This window comes from Dermacentor variabilis, unplaced genomic scaffold (genome assembly GCF_050947875.1).
Source record: "Dermacentor variabilis isolate Ectoservices unplaced genomic scaffold, ASM5094787v1 scaffold_18, whole genome shotgun sequence".
In the NCBI taxonomy this organism is placed as follows: domain Eukaryota; kingdom Metazoa; phylum Arthropoda; class Arachnida; order Ixodida; family Ixodidae; genus Dermacentor; species Dermacentor variabilis.
The window spans coordinates 6,377,665-6,396,329 of NW_027460346.1; the positions used below are offsets into that span (position 1 = coordinate 6,377,665).

The 18,665-nt window shown below is 41.3% G+C and overlaps 2 protein-coding genes across 8 annotated transcripts in view; both read left to right on the top strand.

The window, feature by feature from the left end:
• The window catches only part of LOC142568335 (uncharacterized), a 34,160-nt gene extending 15,508 nt beyond the window's left edge, over positions 1 to 18,652 (top strand). Inside the window, exon 3 of the mRNA XM_075678341.1 lies at positions 950 to 18,652. Coding sequence (XP_075534456.1) covers positions 950 to 2,116 — 1,167 coding nt within the window. The 3' untranslated portion in view covers positions 2,117 to 18,652. The remainder of the gene's footprint in view (positions 1 to 949) is intronic.
• LOC142568320 (uncharacterized) overlaps positions 1 to 18,665 on the top strand; it is a 258,619-nt gene that overhangs the window by 201,344 nt on the left and 38,610 nt on the right. The window lies entirely within an intron of this gene.

The following is an 18,665-nucleotide window of genomic DNA, read 5'->3' on the forward strand; positions in this document are numbered from 1 at the left end:
AGCTGTTGAGAGAGAATCTCAATTGCGACAACGTTCGGGCCTCATACCACTGAGCTTGCTATCAGTTGATAGAAATAGCTCATATTCGAAAATATTTGCTTCTGTATGCATCTCCTTTTTATTCGTATTTGAGAATGTCCGACTCGATTTGCAATTTTTTTCGCAGACATTTTATTTGCTGTGCATCTTACTAAACCCTCCCTTCTATTCTCTTTTTGAATAACATAAATACTACTCTTTAGTATTCAAATTAGACTAAGTCGTTTTTTTTAAATTTTTTTTATGCTTACTAGAGGGTGACAGCATCAGGCAATATGGTTTCAGCCCCTCTTGACATAAAACATAGTTCTGCATCACTCAGGGAATTTTGCAAAGGCACTCAGGGAAAACCTGGAAAACTCAGGGAATTTGAAAATGTCAACTTGGTAGACACCCTGGGTGTGGAAAGCATTTTAGAAGTCATATCATTGCAATACATAAAATAGGCAGTATACTTGGCTGCCATGTATGCCATGATGGAGTGGTTTCTTTTATTATCATTAATGTAGGTGAGATGGCAAGCTTCACATTGCTGTGTTGTTTGTCAAAATGAGTGTGCCTTAATGCTGAGTACATTGTCCTTGAAATATTTTAGGGTGTTTTACTTAATTATTGGTTCACTTTAAGCACTGGCCAGGGCTGTTTATGCATGTGCATGGCACTTTCTGGATGCACAGATGAGTGAAAAACTGTGTGCACTTAAGTGTAAGCTCTGTTTGGAATTCAGAGAAGCTCTGAATAAAATGTGTGGCAGCTGTATTATTTATTTTATTGCCTGTGTAAGTGATACTGTCTTTAATGAGGTGCATGTGTCAATTTTAATATAGTCTATGTCTGAGGAAATCTAACTCGTAATTGCCTTTCTTATTCCCCTTTCTGTCTTCAACACACCACTTGGACACATCCATAGGAGGAAACACCAGCCGTGGCAGTGACAACCAAGGCATCTGAACCTGAAGCGGTGCAAAAAAATATTGAGGAGGAAGTCACTAAAGGTGGAGGGGAAGACGACGACGACGACACAACTGCAGCTGCTTCATCAGCCGAGAGCAGTAGCGCCTTTGAAGACCTGCGGGCACCTCTGCTAAGGGCCCCACCTGGTGGCTTGTTACGTCGCCGCAGCCTGGCCGCCAGGCTCCGACGCCTCAGCCGATTGTCGCTGTCGGCTAGTGGCTCCGCTGAGGGCTCATCGCCTGAAAAGCATAAGGGAAGTGGTGGAAATGAGGCGGCAGCCGTTGTCCCAGCTACAGTAGCCCGGCCTCCAACCAAGGGAATCTTGCGTCGCCAGAAGGTGCACTGTTGCAGCAGTGGTAGGCACAGGCAACTACCATCAGCCTCTTCTTTTGGAGGTGGCACTGAAAGCAGTGAAGGGTCACCTGAGCACCGTCCCATGAGTCCAGGCCGTTTCTGCAGGCGTGCTTTCGGACGCGTCTTTGGTCTCAGTGATGTCTCACGTCATCGAGCAGATGACGTTGCTACCACAGTAGATGAAGAACAGGAGGAGGAAGGGACATCACCGAGAGAGCCCAAGGTGGTCAGCATTTCAGAACCACTGGAGAGGTCACCGTCATCACGACATCGTGGTGGAGATACATGGCGCCACCGATCTGCAACCAACAAACCTCGGAAGCCTCCCCTTGTGTTTGGTGGCACGTTCCCAATCGACGAACCTGTGGGTCTGCGGGGAACCAAGTCTCCTTTCCGGAGTGTTGTTGAGGGGAGTCTTAGTGTGGCAACATTTCCTGTCGATGCTTTTTGCTGTGCAGCACCCAACCTGTGTCAGGGGCACGCACAGAATCTACCGGTAGAATCACCTTTCTGTAAAAGTCGCGACAGTAGTGCTATTGCAAAGAGCTCAGTCGCTTCGACTAGTGAGTCCGAGCCTGAGAGCAAAGTATCGTCTTTCGGTAAGATGCATGAGGCAGGCACAACAAGACTGCACAAACATAGCCAGCCGCTTGCGGCCTCAGATTCCAGCAGAGAGACCAAAAGTTTTGCACCTTCTGCACACCCAAGGTGGAAGGGTTCAAGCTTCTTGCATTTCCTGTCAGGTGAATCCAAAGTTCATAAGTCATGAATAGTGTAGGATTCATAGAGATAAAATACTCTAGTGAAACTTTCTTATTGGGATAAGCTTTCAATGGCAAATAATGTGCGTCGACTCTTGATACCTCACGTGCGTAGAGCCATAGAGCTTGCATTCTCACCGCCTTACGCTGCAAAAATACTGTAGTGAAACCTTCTTTTCAGGATCACCTTCCACTGGCAAATAATGTGTCGATTCTTGATACCTCAAGTGCATAGAGCCATAGAGCTTGCATTCTCACCGCCTTATGCTGCAAATATAGCATGTGAAAGTAGGCATTGTTTCAATGTACTATATTACCTTTTAACCCTTTATGAACAAATGTTGCCTACAGGCAACACACCAGAAAAAAAAAAGTTCCTTTCTCAGTTTGGCTATTGAGTACGGAGTTTCTGGCTCATTGCCTTTGTCCAACACTGAAATGACAGGCCGTAAGTGTAATTTGTTGGATTAGAGTACGAACACGGGACGAGGAAGAAGTTTGGCACATGTCTCGCTCTCTTTTGAAAGCACGATAAGAGGAGATAGACTGTTGCAAGATCCTTGGCTGCAATAGTATCATACAGGTAATGTAAAGGAAATGCAATGAATATTATTGTTTGGCAAGTATAAGAGTGGTCTGTACAATTTACAAACTGAGCCATAGGTTGCTCGGGGTGAAGCTCACTTCCAGGGTTCTGCGTAGTGTTGTGCAAAATATAAGGTTTGCACAATATATTATATACATATATACTAGGGAAATATACTTGCTTTATTTTGCACATTTAGTTAAAAAATAAACATTGTCCTTGAGTATTTATGCGTCTCATTCTTAAAGGGGTCAAGTGAAAACTGGGCTATTCAAATCAAAATTTTTAATGAACATAATTGAGTGCAGTCAGTGTTTATTTTAGGAATAAAAGCTATGATTAAGGACTGTCAGACTTTCATGTCAAGGTAAAACGTCTGCTAACATTCTGTTGGTTTGTTTCTGTGAAGGCTGTTGGCTGCATAGTTGCAATGTCTTGCACGCCATGTTTATAGATTGCCTACCTAGATGCATTGAGGTTTACTCTGTTTTTTGCTGAGCCTAAACTAGTGCCTGAATTGGGATGGGATACAGTCTTGGTGTTAAGCACTCAAAAGGAGGAGTTGCAAGCATGCCCCTAGCAGAGCTTGGTTCTGTTTACTTTAAAACCATTGTTTAGCTATTCGAGATGTTTCTAGGCTGTACAAGATGGTTGCTTCAGCATTGTGATATATTATGGGGATCCATATGTGTAGCCAATGAGATACTGCTGAAACTTGCAGCCAAAATCCAATCACACAAGAGCAAAAGAGGAAGCTAAGAACGACAGAAAGCTGAGGTAGTTGGTAAGGATTCATAATGCAAAAAAAAAAAAGGAAGCTACCTGGCAGATTTCTTGTACATGTCGGTGGTTTGTGCTCAAATGAATCCTTTGTTGCGTTAAGGCCAATTGATACACTGTGCTTGTGCAAAGTATGTGGAGTCAACCCTTAGATAACGAACAATCCCCATTCTCAGTGGAACTAGCAGGCGATCAGACCTAAGATCTTAAGAAATGCTGGACTGAAGCCAGGTGTACCTAAATACTACATCCATTAGGGGATGGGCGAAAAGTTTGTGGAAACATTGCTGCAGTTTGTGCACAATGCAGAGTTGAAAGCTTTTATTTGATTTTCTTTTATCCCCCATATGTCTTGCAGCAAATCCTCCTGAAAAAAAAAAGAAAAGACAGCATACGATGGGTCATGAAGTTTGGTTTTGATTGGGGTCCATAATTCAGGAATATGATGCATTTGTCTTTCTAGTACTAGGCCTCCGGCCACGGCGGCCGCATTTCAATAAGGGCGAAATGCGAAAACACCCGTGTACTTAGACTTAGGTGCACGTTAAAAAACCCCAGGTGGTCGAAATTTCTGGAGTCCCCCACTACGGCGTGCCTCATAATCAGAAAGTGGTTTTGGCACGCAAAACCCCATAATTTTCTAGTACAAGGCCTATATATTTGCATCTGTGGATACTGTAGCGAGGCTGATCAGAAAAAGAAGGTTTCACTGTAGATTTAGTAAATGTTCCCTCCAACGCCTACCAGTGCTTGGTAGCAGCTACGTCTTTTGCCTTCATAATTGATATTTTTCTTTGGGTCATTCCATGCCAAATCAACCATTGCTTTTTCCACCATCACAGATATAGCTGAAAAAATTTCCACGTTTGTTGGAGTTCAAAACTCATCGCCCATGTTTATTTATTTGATTTTTTATTGCCAAAGAAATTTGTAGCGTTTTGGCAATCCTGCCCATCTAAGCTAGAAGGCATCAATCGACATTTTTTTTCTCAAAGACACATTGTATGATCCACTCCTTCAAATTGTTTGTATGGCATGACAATGAAGTGGTGTAACTGCCAAAATAGTAAATTTTTCAAATATTTGAGTACTTTGCAATTCTATGCACTTTGCTGATGCCAAAAGTACTCTGCTAAACTTTTTTTTTTTTTCGGAATGTAGAAAAATCGAGAAGTCACAAATAAAGTGCATAATGGTAGCCCAGTCAACATAGTACAGCTGAAAAATATTTGAAGTGTTTAGGGTTTAGCAGGTCGTATGGAAAAAAATTGTTTTATTTTTTTTGCAAAAAAAAACTTCATATTCAAGGTAAAAAAAGGTTGCTTTGGTGGTCAGCCTAAAAATATGTGTTACATCATTAGGTAGCCCAACGTGTCTACTATGCATGTCGGAAGTTAAAAAACGTATTGTTTTTTAAAGCAAAAAATTATTTTTTGAATTTTCAGTATGTGGATCGCATAGACAGCGTACATTTATGAGGCACTGCCGTCCTGCAAAGACACACTGGTGACAAAGTGAGCCCGAGAAACTATTCACTAAGGAGTTTCTGGCTTTTTTATTGCATGAAAACCAAGACAAGCGATTTCCAACGCCATATTCCTGACTAATCTTCTTTTTTTTTTTATTTGCATGGCTAAAGAAATTAGATGTCAACTGCGTTTGAACACATCTGCCTGAACATAACACGCATCACTTTTATAGCCAAGCAGGTGTGGGCTGTCGAGCAGCGGTAACCCTTCTTGTCTTCGATGGGAATGAAACATTTAGTTGAAAAAGTGACGTCGACTGAAAATAATGCAAAGACATGGTTCCGTTAATGCGCACAGAATTCGCAAACCTGGGCACAAGTAATTTCCCCTATGTTGTCCTTGGTGTCAGTGTTTGTTGGCTTCTTGTGATATGACATTTCATTATCTTGCCATACACACAGTTTGAAAGAGTGGATCATACAATGGGGGTCTTTGAGAAAGAAATGTTGATTGATGCCTTCTTGCTCAGCTGGGCATCAAAAACAAATTGACACCAAAATTCTGCAAAATTTTTGGCAAAAAAATAAACGTGGTGGATGAGTTTTGAACTACAACAAACATGTGGAAATTTTTTCAGCTATATCTGTTCATGGTTGAAAAAACACTGGTTGATTTGGTGTGAAATGACCCTTATGCCACCTTTTGGCATGTTACTAAGCCATGTTCATAGTAAGGCACTATACCTTCAACCTGCATAGTACTGGTTGCAGCACATGTTCTTTTTGTTCCCAGTGCTGCTTGGTGCTTTCAGCCTGTTTATGTCCCTTAAATGGTGTGGCATGCATTTCCTGTTGTGTAGTTGAACAAAGTACCAGAAATGTGTTTATTGGATGAAATATAACCATGACTGGGTTATTTGTAAGTGTAGAAATAGGCTAAATTTTTATGACCCTGTTGTGAATTTTGAGCAAGGCAGAATGTCCTCTCCTATATTTTCTTGCGGCTTCAAATTCACTTTGTATCTTTAGTGCCAAGTCAGTAACAAGTACTTCTGCTTTGAAATCTGTTGCATTCAAGTGTTTACTATACTACCAGTACAAACACAATGCTGTCTCTTAATAGGATAAAATTTTAAAAGGCGGCATTGGTGCCATCAGCATTGAAACCTTCGTAACTTTATAGTACCGATATGAAGTAGTATTTTTGCTGCATCTCTTATTCTCTTGGCAATGTTTCCAAATGTGAAAATGTGAAGAAAATTTGACTGAATTTAGTTGGGGTCGGTAATTTTAAGATTTTGAACCTCTTTGTAGTACTGTATATGTGAGGTCAGAACCTGATTAAATGTAGTTGAAGCTGTAATTGAAGTTGTAGTAATGACGTTTCACGTATAGTAATAGGGAGTGAAGATTCAGGTTTCCATTGTAGAATGGGATAATTCAGCTTGGTAGTTTCAATTTTCTGAAATGCCATTGTGGCCATAGGAACTGTAAGTGTAAGCTGAGATGATAGTGTACTTAGGCCTGTGAGCATATTGATACCACAATAGATATGACACCAAAATTAGCCAGCCATGGATGAGCCATACATTGTGGCGCACATATTTTAGAAATTCGACACTTTTTCATCATTGCTTAGCGTACATGTTCTTTACAGCTGAAGCTACAAGATTTGAGTAGTAGTAGTCTGCAGTTTTAGGCTTGCACTCACTACAGCTGCTTTAAGTTGTTTAAACTTAAATTTTCTGTAGATTAACTATTGCACTATGGTGAAGGGCATAAGTGTAGTAAGTGTGCATTGCATGAATATTAAGAAGGGAGGTGGATCATAGAAAAAATAATTATTATTGGAGATATGGTGCTTGAAACATGTACATATATATAATGTTATATGCTTAATTTGAATGTATAGTTCATTTTTGATTATCTCCTCTGGTTCTAATTTTATGCGAGCTCCCTTGAAATAATTTTTTGCAATGATCTGTAAAATATCAGTTCCTGACATACCGCTAAACAGGGTATCAATGGCTTCTGTGGTTTCTGTTGCTTTCATGGCACTAAGAATTACAAGGCGCTAATTGTCACCAAGTTGTTGTGTAACTTTGCATCTTTTATTAGCTGCTAGGTGAAAAATGGGTCCATAAGTCTCACTTGGCACTAGGTCGAATGATTCATATTTGTGAGATCAAGCTCCTTCAGGACTGACTTCCATTTTATTGTAATTTCTGTTGGAAGATTCCTTGTTTGGTCTCTTATGGTACCTGTACCAGTACCACTAAGCATTCGTCAGTGGCTATTTGAACAGTTATGTCACATGTACGCTGATGTCACTGCATGTGTAATGCTGAAAGCCAAGACACACGTGGGAGTGAAGCATAGGGGTGTGTGCACTCTATTGATGAGCGACTTTGACTAGATCTATATCTATCTAAAAAAAGGATATTTGTAATTGGGTTACATTTGTGACTTGTAGAAATTTTCATGTAGCACAGCTGTAAAGGTACCCGCTTTTCATAACTGACCATTATCTGTCCCGCCATTTACTCTGCATTTGAGGTCTAATCAGACATGTTTGTCTGTTACTAGAGAGTGAGTAATGTAAGCAGGTGAAGTTTCCCACTCATTTAAGATCTGTTCATCATGATGGAAGTTCACCTAAACAGCAGTGCACTGAATCCATGGGAAGCTAAACAAATGTCCATGAGCTATTCATCTTATCAAGGAGTATGTCTCAACGGATTTTCATCAGAGGGAAAGTTTTCATCCACCTGAATATAGCACGAAGCTACAAAGGAAACCCATACAGGTTTGTCGGAAAGCTTCACAGTTGAGAAAAAATTTGTCCTGGTCCGCGATTCGAACCCGGGACCAACTATTTTCTGGAGCAGTTGCTCTGCCAATGAGCTAATCAGGTGGCTAGCAGATCGCAACTTGAAGCAAAGGAACACTGAATATGACAAATCAAATTTGCCGAATCCCAGAAAGGGGAGGAAGTGTCATAAAAGGGAAAATTGTGATCCACCTGAATGTAGCAGTTATCTGCTGTACAGTCCAATCCGCCCATAACATTTACGATACCAAAAAATCTGGTCTGTCTTATTATCAGGATTTCTTGAGTGACCCTAAAGCTGCCACACAAGAATATGATAGACCAACTTAAGGGCATACTTCACTTCTCTCGGGGTCATTACTGGTGCAGTGTCAAAAGAGAGTATGTCGAAGTGACCTCATCACAGAAATAAAAATGTGAAGAAAAAAAATAATAACGCTTGGTCTGCAGTGAAAGGAAATACTGTGTTAAGCATAGGCACAATGGAGGATCTGAAGTCTGTGCTTCTTTTTATGGAGTATAGAGCTTCATCACAGCTCTAAAATATGTGCCTGCTTCTGTGGAAGACAGAGCTTCTTCACTGTTTTCCAGCCACTGCACATAGCAGACAGGCTTGTTTGGACTGCAGGGAGTTGTGTGCCAAATCTGAGGGGGGCTTATGGGGGTCTTCTTGTGATAGCTGCATCCAATAATGCCATTGTAGGCTGAGCACAGTTTTGTGACTTCGTTTTGCACCTAGTTTCATCAGGTAACAGCTTTCCGAAAACCAGTATTTCATTGCTGTATCTGGTATGGAATTTGCAAGTTCCTTAGACTGTTATGCCACACTGCGGCCATTGGCGAATTTTTTCCAAAGTGTATCGGAGTAACCGCAGGCAGCGCGGTGGTAGCGCATTTGGTTGCTTTCTTCGTGGCAGCCAGTAGACTTGGATTATCTGTTTTTATGCATCGTTTGTGTAAGGTGAAATTCAAAAGCAATCACATATGCTGCGTGCCGCAATGCACCAACAGAGCTGTGGCAAGTGAAGTGAGCCTCCACTCGTTCCACAAAGATGCGGCATAGAAGAAAGAATGAGTATTCAAGTTGCGAAATAGCAAGTTGGTCACACCACTGATGAAAGTGTGCAGTGCGCATTTTGTCGACAGTGACTTCTTCTGGAGCCATGTAGTTAAGAAATCAGAAGTTCTTTGCTTATGTACATCCTTTAATTTGTTTTCTATGGAGAATCGAAGCGCTAGTTAGAAAAATAGAGCTCGCAACAGTCTATTGCAGCAGCGCGAATAACGGTGTGGCTTTGGTCCCGAGTATATCTAGTACGTAGGCGAGCGTTGGAAGTATTTGCTTAGGTTTCGCCTGCATCAACTCGTAGTGTGTGATTGCAAGATGTGGTTACCATGTTGTCTCGTTTCGCCAAAAACATGTTTTCGTTCTTGCTGCACCCCATGCTCCGCCACACAGCCAGGCTTGAGCTGTGCACTTGTGGCCAGAGCACCAAGAACACGCGAGCATTTAAGGTAAAAACTGGCACGTTTGTTGCACTTTGTCACAGCTCTGGAGAAATGCTACAGTAGATCTGTGTGGGCGGGTATAGTAGGTATTTGACTGAGTTTCACCGGCAGCAGCCTGCAGTGTGGTTTCGTTGTCTCGTCCTGCCAGAAACGCATGTGTTTATGTTCTGGGCTGTATGCCATGCACCAAGGCGCGACCAAGCTTTGCAGCTTCAGTGGCCCTGAAAACAAGATTGGTAGAACATAAAACACTGACACTGAATTCGCGATGGGAGCGCAAAAAGCTTCTATTGTGGCCCTTCATCACTCGAACGGTAATACAGCAGCACCAGCGAAGAATAAAACAACCAGCATGGCTTTCTTTACATCTGCATGCACTAGCATAGCGACGTACAAGAAAGATGTCTTAAAAATCGCAGTTGTGATAATCTGCTCATAACAACTCAATACGTGAAAGGAGCTCGAGAACATCACAGTGTAGTAAAATTGCTCTTTGTCGGGAAATGGCAGTGTGTGAAAGGAAAGCCTTGCGGGCTGTCACAATTAGCATGAAGAAAAACAGAAAAGACAAGGTAACGTACCTTTATAGAACCTTCCCAGTCACAAATAAATTCCAGCCCATGCAGCTTCTGCTGGATATGTGACGTCTGCATGCAAAGCCCTTGCACAATGGCAGACAATGCGCTGCAGGCCTTCACGTGGCAACATATAATGCGCTTTGTGTTCCTGACTTGTTCCCCTTTAATGAGGCACCATATCCAAGTTTCTGAGGCGTCTATGCGGTGCATGATGTCACTTAGCAACAGTGATTGTGAAAAAGGTAGAGCCATCTTGTAGCGCTAAGCCAAATATGAGCTGATGTGAAGGACGCACATGTGCTCAGAGGTTCCTATACTCTCTGTGGGTGCCATATTGAGTCGCCTTACGCCCCACCTATAGACTACGGAACTGGCGAATAGATAAGGGTTGTTATTCATAGCTTTTATTTCTACATTAAGGCAGACCACTGTTGACAATGCAAATCATTATTACCTGTGTATCTCATTTTATGTAACATCCTTATGAGTGGTTTTACTATACACTGTTAAGCATCTGCTATCACCCCTGAGAGTTTGTGGCACACAACCACAGGAGAAAAACATAAAAGGAGACCACGGAATTTCCTTGTAGACCAGAACCAACAGGTTCACTCTGCACCCAGGGGTACGTGACCATTGCAAGTGCACCCCTCAATTCTAGGCTGCAGACAACTTTTTCTCCTATTTTTGTATCATTCAAACATTTATGGGTGCGACTACATCTTTTAGTGAGCATAGATACAATGGCAACCATGTTGGCTGTCTTTGTTGCAGAAGTAGTAATGTTATTCATGTCCTGACAATTTATGCCATGAGTAACAAGTCTTTCTTGTTGTGCATCTGAACATATGGTAAAGAATAAACATAGAGAGTAAATGCGGAAGACATTGTGGTTGCTTCAACATACATGTTGCCTGACCTTGGGACTGTCTTTTATTTCTTTGGATTATGGAGAATTCCTACCCTTGCATACCTATTTATCTCTGGGCAAGCTGGTAGAGATGTTGCTGTTCTTGATACTTGTTACCATGACTAATGATAGCAACTGGTTTTAATGCTTTTCATCTTTCTGGGTCTCTCCTGCAACAAAGTAACTTGTGTCGGCTATGACCCCAACTCAGCTTGCTTTTAAAATCGAAGCTTTCATTTTCGAACCTCGCTGGGTTTTGTGACGTTGGGACTGCGGCTTGGCTGTTCCCTTCGCGAATAAGCACTGCACACACCTCTGGATTCCTTGCTGCACCCCCAAATGGCGCTTGCCGCCGCACATCTGCAGCAGTGGCCGTGCCAGCTGTGCAGGGTAGAGATTAAAAAGACAACAGAAAACTCGCCTTTGCGCATCCACAGCTGCACGGTAATGAGGAAATAAACACTTGTGGTTAGAATGGATTCAAATTGCGCTACATATGTGTGCTCATGCTGCCTTTGAAACCATGGTGCATTCAAGGCATCCGTTGTGCTCACTTGTAGTCAGCAACTCTGCTTAACAAATGGCTCGGTATAATTTGTGCGTGCCTGCACTTGCATGTGTGTGTGTGTGTGTGTGTGCACTCATGTTTCAGCTCTTTATGCACTCGTACAAAACTTTGCTGTACATAGATTCCAACTCGTATCTACGGCACTTCTTTGCAATGATTTGGCTTAAGATTCCAAATTTGTTAGTTTTAACTTACATGCAGTAAAGATTTTAAGTTCTAAACCTCTGTTCTCTCCTATCTACAACTACTACTGCAGGCAGCAGAATCCACTCTGACCTATTTAATGTTAGTTTTCTTGCTATCGCAGCCTGTTTTACTTTCTTACAAGATAGGTGGGTGCACATGTATAGTAACAAATGGATGAATCGCAATTCTTCTGCTAAAATTGGTGCTGTATTTGCATCATGGCTGTGATATTTATCCTTGCCTTTCACGTTTGCCTTCCTTCAGTATTTTTTTCATCCTGATACTGTGCTTGCTATTTTATGAAGTGTCACTTAATTGTACCATTCATCGCATTGCTGTGGTCACTTGTCTTATAGGTGTTTGTGCAAGCCTTTAAGAGCTTGGTACATGTCTGTTGACACTGTTTAAAGAGTGGCCCTTTTTTGTGTGAACAGCGTTGCAGTGTGCTTTCTCCAAAAGTAGCTACACCTGAATGAACTGCAACAACAGTTTTGCTTACTACTTACTGTGCAGTGTACGAGTACTTGTTCCTTGCATAGATTTTATTGGGAGTCAAGGATTCAGTGTGTCCCAGTGGATCGGCAATTTTTCACTGTCTCCTAGTTCGTGTTTTGCTCTTACGAAATTATGTGTTGGGAAAACACGGGCAAGGGAGAGATGGAAATTCAAAACGTTGAGCAAAACGAGAACAAGGTAAAAGAGGGAGGCAAGTCCACTTGTCGAAACTTTAGCTCCCGCTTTTACCTTGTTCTCATTTTGCTCATCGTAAATTATGTGTTGGTAATGCAGCATCATATTTTTGCTGCAATGGATTCATAAAAATGTCATTCCAAGCAGCAACTGAAGAACAAGGAGGCAGGTGAAGTGCTTTGCTGTATCGGTATGAAGATGGGGGGGAAGCATAGACAGGCAGTGCATATGTTCTTTGCTGCTCTCATTTATCCTGCCTTTGAGTTTAGTGATAGCAGTTACATGTGGCTGACATAATTTGTCTTCTGGTAAACTGTATGCTGGAGCTTGCTGTAGTACCTGTTGATCATTTTTATAGATGCCTTTTGCTTTTCTGTGTTTCATTGTCCAGCACAACGCATTACTGAAGCATGGACATCTTTCAGAGTGCTCATGAACTATGCGACGTAAAAATTAATGCCTATGGGTGCTTGGCCATTCCTTTTGAAACGTTTGTTTCTTCTGGCTTAGCCAATCAACATGCATTGAAAGTTGTGTTCATGTGAAAGTGATAGATGGGTCCCTATTGCTTTTAAGTTTTAATGTCCTTTGTCTTCTATATCTCTGCTAGCAATATTGTTTGTCTACACCTAGAAGGGTCATTTTATGCAGAAATATATACTCTCGACAACTGGCTGTATGGGGCCTGGTGCAGCACATGCATTGCTTACAGGTTCTCTTACTTAAAATTTTTTCTTGCAACTGTGCTATTGTCTGACACTCTCCAGAAGTGTCTTGTTGCAAACAGAGCTGCATCTCAAGCTTTTCTTGTAGCATAGCTAAAGAAGGCACAGGGCACTCATATACTCTGAAGCTGTCACATAACTAAACTTAACGGTTCTAGGATTGTTCACTTCTGAGCACATTGTTTTCTAGAGCCTCTGCAAAACATCCACGGATAAACCAATCTAGTGCAGCTACATGTATCGTATGAATGCTTGAATGGCTGGCAGGCTCCTTTCGGTTAATGTGATTGCATGCATTCATTTTACCGTGGATTTCTACCCGGCCCCTCTTCAATATGAAGGCTTGCACTGTAACATAGCATTCAATATTAATGATATATAAGTATGTTTTTGATTTTATTAACTTCAACTGCTAGTTTGATAGCATAGTTTAGAGCTTAAGATAGCATATTTCTAGTTATGTGTTTCTGTCCTCCAGGTATACAAATGTTTTCAGAATGTGGAAGCAGTGAAGGAAACTGAATTTCCTCACAGCACATGCAGCCAGGACCTGTAAGTGCAATCTGTGCATCTCAACTCGCAACTCTGTAGCCGAACTCTCTGCCTTAAATGTGCATCTCAATGCTGCGCTGGGCAAACAGTCCACAAGTAAACTTCCTCCTTTTCTTTTGGCATCTGGTTCAGGCTTCTGTGACTTTTCACAGTGGCGGTTGGTGCTGAGCTTGGCTTTCGAAGTGCATCTTGGCAGGCTAGGTGTAGTGCAAGGCTTGGTAGGGCAGGTTTGGTATAGTACAAGCTGCAGAACTTAGTAAAAACAAAATATATACTGCCCTTCGTACTACTATACTACTAGGGTAGTGTGTTTATCTGGCATTGGTGCACACTGTATGTGCTGCTTCAGGGTTGTGGTTCTGCCGAATGATAACAAATCTGTACAAATGAAATAGCATAAGCTCCTGTGCACATATAACCTGTCGTTTGGAGCACTGCAGAGCAGATTTAAATATTTTGCGCATCGCTGCCGCACTTATTTTTGTACACGTGCTTTGTGCTCTTTTTTTTTTCTCTCCCTTGTCTGTAACCATACAAAGCTGAGTGTGTCAGTGGAGAAGTTACTGTTTTTCTGTGTGATTGGAGTACCTTGGTGGTTATTGCATTGTAAGGTATAGTTGTGGATGAATGAAAACCAAAAGGGGTAACTCAAATGAAAACAGCAAAAATAGGAAGATGGTGCTTGAGGCAGGCAATGTACCAGTGTGGTGGATTTGATACTATTTGACATGCAGTGCGCCATTTGCTGTAGCACCATTGTATGAAATTCAATAAGGAAAATTTGATTTCATTGTGTTTCTGTTTGAAATGGTCCATCTATGTGCAATTTTGTCCGCCATAGTACATAACTTTAATAAAAAGGATATGAGCATTAGAACAAGCTCAAGGCAGGCTCTGTAGTACACTTCTGAGAAGTTGTCATGTAAACAAGTACTAAACTGGTCCAGCGCCTTAAGTTTTGTACTTGAATATTGTAGTCATAGCCGAGGATCAGAATTAAAATTCTATTTTTTAGAATGTAAATATATCTTGTCCATGGCCAAAGTTCCCATCTTGTAGAATAAGGCTTTTTCTTAAAAGCATGAAGTTGGTGTAAGAGTAAAGCAGTTCAAAAAAAGGAAGAGTGAACATTAAAAAACTTAAGCTTAATTGAACTGGCATTTGAACAGCTTTCGTAAAATTTAATCTATGAAACGTTCTGTTACTGTCGGATGTATATGGGTTTATATGAAAATATATTTAATTTTGGAGTCTTTTTTTAGTCAAAGTGTTAAATATGTTAATTTGCAGACACCATTTTCCACTATTGATTTGGCAGCATGAAAATAAGTGCTTAATTGTAAGGTACTGACAAGTTTAATGGCTTGATGATGGTTCAGTGAACTGTTTGCAACTATAGCACAGTATGTTTAAAGGTAGGCATGCCACTAGCTATTAAAATTAAACATATTGCTAAAGTTATGGACCTCCACTTTTTGTACGAATGGTGGGTTGAAAGTTTCGTTTCCTTTAGCAATGCTGAAAACTTGCATTGCTTTAACAATGTAATGTTTAGATTATTTATTGTGCAAATTAATGGCTCCTGTAAAGTGTTTAACAGCAAATTTTTGACAGACAAGTATGGTTATATGACTTGACAGCGAGAGGGGGCACATTGACTGCATTATGAACAAAGCTTGTGTGTTGTACTGATGTGTGCCAGTTATAACATGCATGGCATCTTTTCTGCTGTGGTGTTTGTGCATTTACATGGTAGCAAGAAGCACCAATTTGAAGAGATATGCTGTTGGCTTTATGAGCGTTGGAGTTGTGGATGGAGATAAAGTATATTTGCTGTTGTAGTGTTCCTTGTGTTTCTCTATATTTATTTATCTTTGTTTTGTGTTTGCACAACATGTGACCGCAAGACAAGTTGTGTCTGCTGCTAAGCATCAGGTCGTGGGATGAAATCCTGGCTGCAGTGGCCACATTTCAGTGGGGGCGAAATGCAAAAGCTCCTGTGTCCCGTGCATTGGGGACACGTTTAAGATCCCCTGGTGGTCAAAATTAATCCTGACCCCCACTATGGCATGCCTCATAATCAAACCTTGGTTTTGGAACGTAAAACCTTAGAATTCAATTCACATTCAATAGAAGTAGCATCAGTGTCATATAACTAGTTGAAAAATGCACCTCCAGTTTCTGGGAGTACTGTTACCAAAGTTTGAAGTTAAAGTTGGGTAAAATGGAGGGACCCGATGCTTTAACTAGTATTGCTGTCTTGCTTTTCATTATCACTGATGCTTTTGAGAGGGCCTGTGGATGACCCCATACAATTTTCGTTGATGCAAGCATTTACAATTTAAAAAAAAAAAAAATAGGGATGGGTGTTCTAAAACAATTGTAAGATTCTTTTTTTTTTTCTACTGCTGGAATGCTGTGTGATGTCAAGTGAATCATATTGAGACTGAGGCTTGGCCTGGGTATTGTGTTTACTGGGAAACTGTCAGGAGGCGAGAAAAATATTTGGACTTTGCATTCACACTTTACAGAAATGAAACACAATCAATATATACTGGCTTCTACTGGAGCTGCAAAGAGAAGCTACTGTCCACTTTGCTGCACTGTAGGCGTAGTGCTCTCTTGATGCGATCACCCATGGCATCCTCTCAGCATTGTGGGCAGAATGTCAGAAGAACCATGTGCCGCAATATTGGCACACATAGGATTAAAATTAATCCAGCACCCTTGCTTCTGGTATTGCTCATGAACTACAGTACAACATTAAGGGATTATTATGCCATATTTACACCAGTTTAGGCCAGCAAACTGCATGCTGGTACCTAAAAATCAATTATTTGATAAATAAAAAAATACATCATGTGATTGGGTCAGAGGGCAGGAGATTTGAGTAAATATGGTGTTAATAGTCTGATCAGTTCATGTTTGCTACATTGCTGAGAACCAAAAATGGCCGATGTGCTTGTTGTTTTTGGAAATAGTGTGAGAGGGAGTTACTTCATTAGTTCTGGCATTGGAAACTTGTGACCATTGCTTTTTATGCAGTGATTAGTCAGTTCGCAAGTCTTTGCAACAAAGTACAAGAGGAGGTGGTGTTCCATATCAGAATTTATTTATTTATTTATTTATTTATTTATTTTGCTGCGGACGTTAGCAGATAAAACATAGCATATGTGTCTCACTGCCTGGAATACATCATCTGTGCATTCACACCTGTCATAAGTGCGTGACCTGAGAACACAATTGAAGTCGAACTGGGCTACTGGTCAATGGAAGTGCAGCGTTAATGGCAGGAGTTAGTGCTTCAGAGTTTTGGACAATGGTCTGGTCGCTGCGAACACTCGGCCATTCCTGCGATGACAGGGGTCATTGATGGTGCCTGTCATTGTTTTGAAGTAATCTTTCTATGGGACTGTTTTAAATAGTTCTGGCTGTAATGCATACTGCTTGAGTATTTTGAGCAAACAAGTGCAGTGCATAGAGCACTTTGTTGTGGTTGCTCTGGGTGAGCTCATTAATTCAAGAAAAAAAAAAGAAACTAATATCTGTCTTGGCCAGCACTGCCAACCTATTTATTGATGGCTTGGTGATACCGCATTACGTACTGCTGAGTTACGTCACCTGTCACAGTTTACAAGCAAGCAACCTGATTAGTGTCCGCACTGCCACCAGCAATGCAGTATGCACTACTTTTATGGTCGAGTGTGTAGTGTTGGCTTTTTAACTTTATTAAAGAAATTTTAAAAAAAAGCTCTTTACATTAAAGAAAGTTGAGCACTTGGTTTCACATCCCTTGGTGGTGGCTAAAGCATGGGTTAAGGTAAGGCTAAGCGCTGAAGAAAGCACACTGGGGATGGTATCTAAGTTTAAGGCTTAAGTTGTTTCCCGACTCTTAGTGAACCTTTGTGGACAGGTTCTCCCTTGATAATATTTCGCATGTAAGACTTTAAAATTTCCGTTTGAGACCACATTTGCTAGCTGGATGTGACATGGAGTCGGCCAAGTGCTATGGGGAAGGAAGCTTGAGGGGTAGCTGCTATGCCAAACTGGTCAAGACTGGTTTAGCTTATTAGTTTTACCTCACATTTCTCAGTGGTGTGCACGATCCTAGCTGACTTATGAACTGGTTCATGAGGGTTGCTCATGATATTGGCACCCTCTACCCGCTGTGCAGACTTTTACCAGATGTTACAAAGTAGAACATTCCAAGGAGATTCTTCTCTGTGTAAAGAAATGAACCATGTGTAAATAAACTTCCAAATTTTGATCACAACAATGACTGATTTATCTTGCATACTTCCTTCAATGCAGAGTCTGGCTTCCGCACAAATCCCCACCTGGGAAAATGGGAACGCTAATCCTCTGAGCTGGCTCACGATACAGAACATAAATTGCAGCATTTCACACTTATGGCAGCAAATGGTGGCAGCAAACTGCATTTGTTGCCCTTTTTCTATGAATGCAGTGGGAAAAAGAAAGCAGATTTTGTTGCATGCATTAGTTTGGGGACTTCGCAGGTGTTGCTTGCAACGTATAGCGGTGTTGTAGATGCTAGCTGAGTTTGTGATACTAAAACGCCTGATGCTATGCAGGGAAAACTTGAATTTGACCCTTTTCACAATCGTAAAGTTCGCTTTACTGCAAGGCAGCTTGCCAAACTAATGGCAGCGTTGTCATTTTTGCGAACAGTGTGTACAAGCAGAGACTGCTTGTATTATAACATGGAGAATGTAGACATAGTTCTCGCAATGAAACAATGCTCAAAAGACAAACTCCATCATGTGAAGCACTTTGTCTTCCTTTGAACGATAACCATTGCTGCCATTAGTTGGTCAAATTCGCACTGCAGAAGAGCAAACTTGAAAATTATGAAACGGGTCTTTTCTATTGGCTTGCAGCATGCCATGTGCGATTTGCGCATGTGATTTTGCTATTTGAAGGAATGACAAAGTTGTCATGCTGCTCTGCTAGCGGGGAAAGGTTTCCTTTTGGCAGTAAATTCCATTTGCTGTAGTTTCAGTACACCTCGAGATAAGCCTCTAGAGATCAGAGGTTATTTAGGCAGAGCTGCATCTTTGTCCACAAACTGATGCTTTTGGGATAGCCTGTCTCTTATATTATTGCATGTCTTTGTTGTTAACGTAATTTCACCCGCTGTCTGCTCTCTCTCTCTCT